The sequence below is a fragment of the Coregonus lavaretus genome (assembly GCF_964263955.1).
Source record: "Coregonus lavaretus genome assembly, contig: HAP1_SCAFFOLD_702, whole genome shotgun sequence".
NCBI lineage: Eukaryota > Metazoa > Chordata > Actinopteri > Salmoniformes > Salmonidae > Coregonus > Coregonus lavaretus.
This window is the reverse complement of record NW_028163467.1, coordinates 48,119-57,429: the sequence shown is the minus strand read 5'-3', so window position 1 is coordinate 57,429 and position 9,311 is coordinate 48,119. Positions and strand designations below refer to the sequence as shown.

The window sequence follows — 9,311 nt, the reverse complement described above, 5'->3', positions numbered from 1 at the left end:
GTCTAACAAACACTGCTGTATATCGGCAATCTTCCACCACAGATGCGGAAGGCCCAGAGCAGATTGAGACGCAGCCCATGCAAAAAAAAACATATTTCTAGTTTAAACTGACGAATTTTGATGGGGATGTTTTTCTTAGATTATTTATATTGACACACGGGTGCGTCAATAGATTTAAGGATTTCCATGAAAGCAAATTTTTCAACAAAATCAAGAAAACTTCAACTTACATATTTATTAGAACCAATAAAGTCTGACGCTTTGTCCACATGAGGCGCTGTCGCAGAGGTTTACGGTAAAAGTTGTCACTAGTTACCACAGCCACAAAGTCAGATCGTAAAAAATGTATCAAAACTAAAATGTGCTTTTTAGTCTTCATTTAAGGTTAGGGTTGGGCATAAGGTTAGTGTTGTGGGTAAGGTTATGTTAAAAATCAGAAATAGTCGGGGTTTAGCCATAAGTATGACTTTGTGGCTGGGGTAACCAGTGACGACCGTAAAAGAGGGATTTGTCGACCACTGATGATGACGTAACCAACGGATCTGCAGCCATAGCAGCCAAACACCACAGCGTAAACAAAAACGGATATCAGAAAGATTTTTCTCACTGAAGAGATCTTCATGAATGAATATTAGCTTTCCTTTTGGAATAGGGTTGGTTTTACCTGACACTTGTCCTCTACAAAGCTAGCTGTACGTAAAACTAGCTAATGTCGCTAGCAGCGCCTAAACGCTAGCTAGCTGCACTGAACGCTAGCTTACTACCTAGGTTAGCTAGCTAACGCTAGCTAGTTAACCGTGGCTATCCGCTATCTTTTGCAGTTTGTGAAAATGCTAAACATAAATTATATTTGTTTGCTAATGTAATTTAGCTAGCTAACTTACCTGCTAATGTTACTAGCTAGTTCTAGCTAACGTTACAAGTAGGCCAACGATTCTTTTGAGAGGAGCAACAAGTACACTGACGGTACTGTAGCTAGTAGTTTTAGTTTGACAATCCCAACGATGTCTAAGAATGGCACTTTTATTGGCCCCTAGGCCTAACTCATACAGCTGTATGATGATAATGAGCTGAAATTCCGAATAAAGACGTTTGATCCATTCAGAATCGCTGCTACATGACTCTTTTCCGCCAATCATCTTGAGTTTGGACTGCAATGTTTAGTCTGATGGCGAATTGCTGCAACTGGTTGAAACGCTGGAGGCAGCCCGCAAGGTGAGTGCATGAAATACCTGACCACTAGCTAGTTAACGGAAGTTAAATGAAGCTAGCTATGTATTAGAAAGCAAATTACGGACTCCTCTTTGAATCTGCGTATTCCTCCAGGGCTTAGCTGTCCTGGATCTGCACAGCTTTGCGAGGGCCTGGGATCGGGAGAGACACTTAAGTGTTTTAGTACTATATCTCTTGACACAATGATGAAAATAATCATGGCCTCTAAACCTTCAAGCTGCATACTGGATCCTATTCCTACTAAACTGCTGAAGGAGCTGCTTCCTGTGCTTGGCCCTCCTATGTTGAACATAATAAACAGCTCTCTATCCACCGGATGTGTACCAAACTCACTAAAAGTGGCAGTGATAAAGCCTCTCTTGAAAAAGCCAAACCTTGACCCGGAAAATATAAAAAACTATCGGCCTATATCGAATCTTCCATTCCTCTCAAAAATTTTAGAAAAAGCTGTTGCGCAGCAACTCACTGCCTTTCTGAAGACAAACAATGTATACGAAATGCTTCAGTCTGGTTTTAGACCCCATCATAGCACTGAGACTGCACTTGTGAAGGTGGTAAATGACCTTTTAATGGCGTCAGACCGAGGCTCTGCATCTGTCCTCGTGCTACTAGACCTTAGTGCTGCCTTTGACACCATCGATCACCACATTCTTTTGGAGAGACTGGAAACCCAAATTGGTCTACACGGACAAGTTCTGGCCTGGTTTAGATCTTACCTGTCGGAAAGATATCAGTTTGTCTCTGTGAATGGTCTGTCCTCCGACAAATCAACTGTACATTTCGGTGTTCCTCAAGGTTCCGTTTTAGGACCACTATTGTTTTCACTATATATTTTACCTCTTGGGGATGTTATTCGAAAACATAATGTTAACTTTCACTGCTATGCGGATGACACACAGCTGTACATTTCAATGAAACATGGTGAAGCCCCAAAATTGCCCTCGCTAGAAGCCTGTGTTTCAGACATAAGGAAGTGGATGGCTGAAAACGTTCTACTTTTAAACTCGGACAAAACAGAGATGCTTGTTCTAGGTCCCAAGAAACAAAGAGATCTTCTGTTAAATCTGACAATTCATCTTGATGGTTGTAAAGTCGTCTCAAATAAAACTGTGAAGGACCTCGGCGTTACTCTTGACCCTGATCTCTCTTTTGACGAACATATCAAGACTGTTTCAAGGACAGCTTTTTTCCATCTACGTAACATTGCAAAAATCAGAAATTTTCTGTCCAAAAATGATGCAGAAAAATTAATCCATGCATTTGTTACTTCTAGGTTAGACTACTGCAATGCTCTACTTTCCGGCTACCCGGATAAAGCACTAAATAAACTTCAGTTAGTGCTAAATACGGCTGCTAGAATCCTGACTAGAACCAAGAAATTTGATCATATTACTCCAGTGCTAGCTTCCCTACACTGGCTTCCTGTTAAGGCAAGGGCTGATTTCAAGGTTTTACTGTTAACCTATAAAGCGTTACATGGGCTTGCTCCTACCTATCTTTCCGAGTTGGTCCTGCCGTACATACCAATACGTACGCTACGGTCACAAGACGCAGGCCTCCTAATTGTCCCTAGAATTTCTAAGCAAACAGCGGGAGGCAGGGCTTTCTCCTATAGATCTCCATTTTTATGGAACAGTTTGCCTACCCATGTGAGAGACGCAGACTCGGTCTCAACCTTTAAGTCTTTACTGAAGACTTATCTCTTCAGTAGGTCTTATGATTGAGTGTAGTCTGGCCCAGGAGTGTGAAGGTGAACGGAAAGGCTGGAGCAACGAACAGCCCTTGCTGTCTCTGCCAGGCCGGTTCCCCTCTCTCCACTGGGGTTCTCTGCCTCTAACCCTGTTGCAGGGGCTGAGTCACTGGCTTGCTGGTGCTCTTTCATGCCGTCCCTGGGAGGGGTGCGTCACTTGAGTGGGTTGAGTTACTGACGTGATCTTCCTGTCTGGGTTGGCGCCCCCCCCTTGGTTTGTGCTGTGGTGGAGACCTCTGTGGGCTATACTCGGCCTTGTCTCAGGATTGTAAGTTGGTGGTTGGGGATATCCCTCTAGTGGTGCGGGGGCTGTGCTTTGGCGGAGTGGGTGGGGTTATATCCTTCCTGTTTGGCCCTGTCCGGGGGTTTCTTCGGATGGGGCCACAGTGTCTCCGGACCGCTCCTGTCTCAGCCTCCAGTATTTATGCTGCAGTAGTTTATGTGTCGGGGGGCTGGGGTTAGTTGGTTATACCTGGAGTACTTCTCCTGTCTTATCCAGTGTCCTGTGTGAATTTAAGTATGCTCTCTCTAATTCTCTCGTTCTCTCTTTCTCTCTGAGAACCTGAGCCCTAGGACCATACGTCAGGACTACCGGGCATGATGACACCTTGCTGTCCCCAGTCCGCCTGGCCTTGCTGCTATTCCAGTTTCAACTGTTCTGCCTGCGGCTACGAAACCCCTACCTGTCCCAGACCTGCTGTTTTCAACTCTTAATGATCGGCTATGAAAAGCCAACTGAGAGACCTGAGCCCTAGGACCATACGTCGGGACTACCGGCCGTGGTGACTCCTTGCTGTCCCCAGTCCGCCTGGCCTTGCTGCTATTCCAGTTTCAACTGTTCTGCCTGCGGTTATGGAACCCCTACCTGTCCCAGACCTGCTGTTTTCAACTCTTAATGATCGGCTATGAAAAGCCAACTGAGATTTATTCCTGATTATTATTTGACCATGCTTGTCACTTATGAACATTTTTGAACATCTTGGCATGGTTCTGTTATAATCTCCACCCGGCACAGCCAGAAGAGGACTGGCCACCCCTCATAGCCTGGTTCCTCTCTAGGTTTCTTCCTAGGTTTTGCCTTTCTAGGGAGTTTTTCCTAGCCACCGTGCTTCTACACCTGCATTACTAGCTGTTTGGGGTTTTAGGCTGGGTTTCTGTACAGCACTTCGAGATATTAGCTGATGTAAGAAGGGCTATATAAAATAAAATTGATTGAAATTGATTGTTGAGGCGAAGGAGAGGCCGGTACGGTACTTCCCTGTTAGTTACCACCTGCTGACTAGTGCTGTGAGTCGGCCTGGCCTCAGTGGCCCATTTATCTCCAGGCTCCACTGTGTTGAGGCGAAGGAGAGGCCGGTACGGTACTTCCCTGTTAGTTACCACCTGCTGACTAGTGCTGTGAGTCGGCCTGGCCTCAGTGGCCCATTTATCTCCAGGCTCCACTGTGTTGAGGCGAAGGAGAGGCCGGTACGGTACTTCCCTGTTAGTTACCACCTGCTGACTAGTGCTGTGAGTCGGCCTGGCCTCAGTGGCCCATTTATCTCCAGGCTCCACTGTGTTGAGGCGAAGGAGAGGCCGGTACGGTACTTCCCTGTTAGTTACCACCTGCTGACTAGTGCTGTGAGTCGGCCTGGCCTCAGTGGCCCATTTATCTCCAGGCTCCACTGTGTTGAGGCGAAGGAGAGGCCGGTACGGTACTTCCCTGTTAGTTACCACCTGCTGACTAGTGCTGTGAGTCGGCCTGGCCTCAGTGGCCCATTTATCTCCAGGCTCCACTGTGTTGAGGCGAAGGAGAGGCCGGTACGGTACTTCCCTGTTAGTTACCACCTGCTGACTAGTGCTGTGAGTCGGCCTGGCCTCAGTGGCCCATTTATCTCCAGGCTCCACTGTGTTGAGGCGAAGGAGAGGCCGGTACGGTACTTCCCTGTTAGTTACCACCTGCTGACTAGTGCTGTGAGTCGGCCTGGCCTCAGTGGCCCATTTATCTCCAGGCTCCACTGTGTTGAGGCGAAGGAGAGGCCGGTACGGTACTTCCCTGTTAGTTACCACCTGCTGACTAGTGCTGTGAGTCGGCCTGGCCTCAGTGGCCCATTTATCTCCAGGCTCCACTGTGTTGAGGCGAAGGAGAGGCCGGTACGGTACTTCCCTGTTAGTTACCACCTGCTGACTAGTGCTGTGAGTCGGCCTGGCCTCAGTGGCCCATTTATCTCCAGGCTCCACTGTGTTGAGGCGAAGGAGAGGCCGGTACGGTACTTCCCTGTTAGTTACCACCTGCTGACTAGTGCTGTGAGTCGGCCTGGCCTCAGTGGCCCATTTATCTCCAGGCTCCACTGTGTTGAGGCGAAGGAGAGGCCGGTACGGTACTTCCCTGTTAGTTACCACCTGCTGACTAGTGCTGTGAGTCGGCCTGGCCTCAGTGGCCCATTTATCTCCAGGCTCCACTGTGTTGAGGTGAAGGAGAGGCCGGTACGGTACTTCCCTGTTAGTTACCACCTGCTGACTAGTGCTGTGAGTCGGCCTGGCCTCAGTGGCCCATTTATCTCCAGGCTCCACTGTGTTGAGGCGAAGGAGAGGCCGGTACGGTACTTCCCTGTTAGTTACCACCTGCTGACTAGTGCTGTGAGTCGGCCTGGCCTCAGTGGCCCATTTATCTCCAGGCTCCACTGTGTTGAGGCGAAGGAGAGGCCGGTACGGTACTTCCCTGTTAGTTACCACCTGCTGACTAGTGCTGTGAGTCGGCCTGGCCTCAGTGGCCCATTTATCTTCAGGCTCCACTGTATTGAGGCGAAGGAGAGGCCGGTACGGTACTTCCCTGTTAGTTACCACCTGCTGACTAGTGCTGTGAGTCGGCCTGGCCTCAGTGGCCCATTTATCTCCAGGCTCCACTGTGTTGAGGCGAAGGAGAGGCCGGTACGGTACTTCCCTGTTAGTTACCACCTGCTGACTAGTGCTGTGAGTCGGCCTGGCCTCAGTGGCCTAGGCTAGCGTCCCAATTGGCACCCTATTCCCTGTTCAGGACTTTGGTCCCGTAGGGCTCTGTTCAGAAGTAGTGCACTATATAGGGAATAGGGTGCCATTTGGCACGCAGGCCTGGAGATAAATGGTATAGGACATGTTTAATGACCGGACTCTAGGTGTTGTATCAGAGGCGGCCTTTATGATTAGACCTAGGCTCTCTCCCAGGTTTAATGACAGGACTCTAGGTGTTGTATCAGAGGTGGCCTTTATGATTAGACCTAGGCTCTCTCCCAGGTTTAGTGACAGGACTCTAGGTGTTGTATCAGAGGTGGCCTTTATGATTAGACCTAGGCTCTCTCCCATGTTTAATGACAGGACTCTAGGTGTTGTATCAGAGGTGGCCTTTATGATTAGACCTAGGCTCTCTCCCAGGCTTAATGACAGGACTCTAGGTGTTGTATCAGAGGTGGCCTTTATGATTAGACCTAGGCTCTCTCCCAGGTTTAATGACAGGACTCTAGGTGTTGTATCAGAGGTGGCCTTTATGATTAGACCTAGGCTCTCTCCCAGGTTTAATGACAGGACTCTAGGTGTTGTATCAGAGGTGGCCTTTATGATTAGACCTAGGCTCTCTCCCAGGTTTAGTGACAGGACTCTAGGTATTGTATCAGAGGTGGCCTTTTATGATTAGACCTAGGCTCTCTCCCAGGTTTAATGACCGGACTCTAGGTGTTGTATCAGAGGTGGCCTTTATGATTAGACCTAGGCTCTCTCCCAGGTTTAATGACAGGACTCTAGGTGTTGTATCAGAGGTGGCCTTTATGATTAGACCTAGGCTCTCTCCCAGGTTTAATGACAGGACTCTAGGTGTTGTATCAGAGGTGGCCTTTATGATTAGACCTAGGCTCTCTCCCAGGTTTAATGACAGGACTCTAGGTGTTGTATCAGAGGTGGCCTTTATGATTAGACCTAGGCTCTCTCCCAGTTCCTCTTTCCTCCATTCCTCATGTCCCGACTCTTCGTCTCCTCAAAATGCATTGGAAAAAAGATCCAAGGTCCCTGTCCTCTCCCCTCTGACCTTTTCTTTCAACAAGTTTTGAGAAGGAGGAGAGAGGATGAGAGGAATCAAGGAAATATGAATTGGAAAAATAACCCTTTTAAGAAAGAACCTCAGGGAGGGGAGACAGTGACACAGTGACCCTAAACCGGCAGAGTATGGTGAGAGACCACGTGTCCCACTGTAGAGAGACACAGTGACCCTAAACAGGCAGAGTATGGTGAGAGACCACGTGTCCCACTGTAGAGAGACACAGTGACCCTAAACAGGCAGAGTAGGGTGAGAGACCACGTGTCCCACTGTAGAGAGACACAGGGACCCTAAACAGGCAGAGTATGGTGAGAGACCACGTGTCCCACTGTAGAGAGACACAGTGACCCTAAACAGGCAGAGTAGGGTGAGAGACCACGTGCTGTAGAGAGACTTAAGGTTCCTCAGATGACTTCATTGGAAATCCCGAGCTAATCCTGCTGCTCTCTGGGCCTGTCGAGTGGGGGCGGGGTGTGTTAAACGTCTGCCGTCAGGGGGAGTGGCCTACTGTATATTGACTGGACGTGGTGTGGCTACTAGTTACTGTCCCTCACGTCTGTCGGTCAGTGGTCTCTGGGTCTGGTCCGGTTGAAGCCTTAGCTCCCAGTGGTCTCTGGGTCTGGTCCGGTTGAAGCCCAGCTCCCGGTGGTCTCTGGGTCTGGTCCGGTTGAAGCCCATCTCCCAGTGGTCTCTGGGTCTGGTCCAGTTGAAGCCCATCTCCCAGTGGTCTCTGGGTCTGGTCCGGTTGAAGCCCAGCTCCCAATGGTCTCTGGGTCTGGTCCGGTTGAAGCCTTAGCTCCCAGTGGTCTCTGGGTCTGGTCTGGTTGAAGCCCAGCTCCCAGTGGTCTCTGGGTCTGGTCCGGTTGAAGCCCAGCTCCCAGTGGTCTCTGGGTCTGGTCCGGTTGAAGCCCTGCTCCCAGTGGTCTCTGGGTCTGGTCTGGTTGAAGCCCAGCTCCCAGTGGTCTCTGGGTCTGGTCCGGTTGAAGCCCAGCTCCCACTGGTCTCTGGGTCTGGTCTGGTTGAAGCCTTAGCTCCCAGTGGTCTCTGGGTCTGGTCTGGTTGAAGCCTTAGCTCCCAGTGGTCTCTGGGTCTGGTCCGGTTGAAGCCTTAGCTCCCAGTGGTCTCTGGGTCTGGTCTGGTTGAAGCCCAGCTCCCAGTGGTCTCTGGGTCTGGTCCGGTTGAAGCCCAGCTCCCAGTGGTCTCTGGGTCTGGTCCGGTTGAAGCCTTAGCTCCCAGTGGTCTCTGGGTCTGGTCCGGTTGAAGCCCAGCTCCCACATGAAGGCCTCCTGGCTCCAGAGGACTGTCCGCTGGATAGTCCGCTTGATGTCCATACGGCGGAAGAGCCGTAGGCAAGTATTAATAGACGTTGATGTGGGGTGTGTGTGTGTGTGTGTGTGTGTGTTGTCAGAGTGTGAGTGTGTGTGTGTTTGGTTCTGTCAGCTTGTTGTTATTGGTCAATTCCATGTGGAGGGTAGGGCTTTATTTATTTGGTCAGCTGGCGTGTGTGTGTGTGTGTCTGTGTGTGTGTGTGTCTGTGTGTCTGTGTGTCTGTGTGTCTGTGTGTCTGTGTGTGTGTGTGTGTGTGTGTGTGTGTGTGTGTGTGTGTGTGTGTGTGTGTGTGTGTGTGTGTGTGTGTGTGTGTGTGTGTGTGTGTGTGTGTGTGTGTGTTTTCCATAGCAGAGGCACTTTTGATAGTGTGTTTTTTTTTAAGAATGATGACTGGGTGACTTTTATGTAATTTGGCTATTTTTATAAGGTGACACAGGGAAGCTCTTTCTGAGTAGAAAGGGTGAATTTAGGATCTAGGCCTATTCATTGGAAGGCAATTAATGATAGAATGATGGCGGACAGTTCTGCTATCAACCTCACTTAAGGAATGACTCAAGGTGTTATAATAATAATAATAATAATATGCCATTTAGCAGACGCTTTTATCCAAAGCGACTTACAGTCATGTGTGCATGCATTTTTACGTATGGGGTCGTCCCGGGGATGGAACCCACTACCCTGGCGTTACAAGCGCCGTGCTCTACCAGCTGAGCTACATTTTACATTTTAGTCATTTAGCAGACGCTCTTATCCAGAGCGACTTACATGAGCAATTAGGGGTTAAGTGCCTTGCTTAAGGGCACATCGACAGATTTTTCACCTAGTCGGCTCGGGGATTAGAACCAGCGACCTTTCGGTTACTGGCACAACGCTCTTACCCACTAAGCTACCTGCCGCCCCTAGCTACAGAGATAGATGTCATTGGTAGCTGATAGGTCTGTTGTTTACGCCGTC

At 49.2% G+C, this 9,311-nt stretch overlaps 1 protein-coding gene across 1 annotated transcript in view; it reads left to right on the top strand.

Annotated features, from left to right (window-relative positions):
• Positions 1-571: 571 nt before the first annotated feature.
• arl13b (ADP-ribosylation factor-like 13b) overlaps positions 572-9,311 on the top strand; it is a 33,081-nt gene continuing 24,341 nt past the window's right edge. Inside the window, exon 1 of the mRNA XM_084192984.1 lies at positions 572-1,215. Within this exon, the coding sequence (XP_084049110.1) occupies positions 1,157-1,215 (59 nt within the window). The 5' untranslated portion in view covers positions 572-1,156. The remainder of the gene's footprint in view (positions 1,216-9,311) is intronic.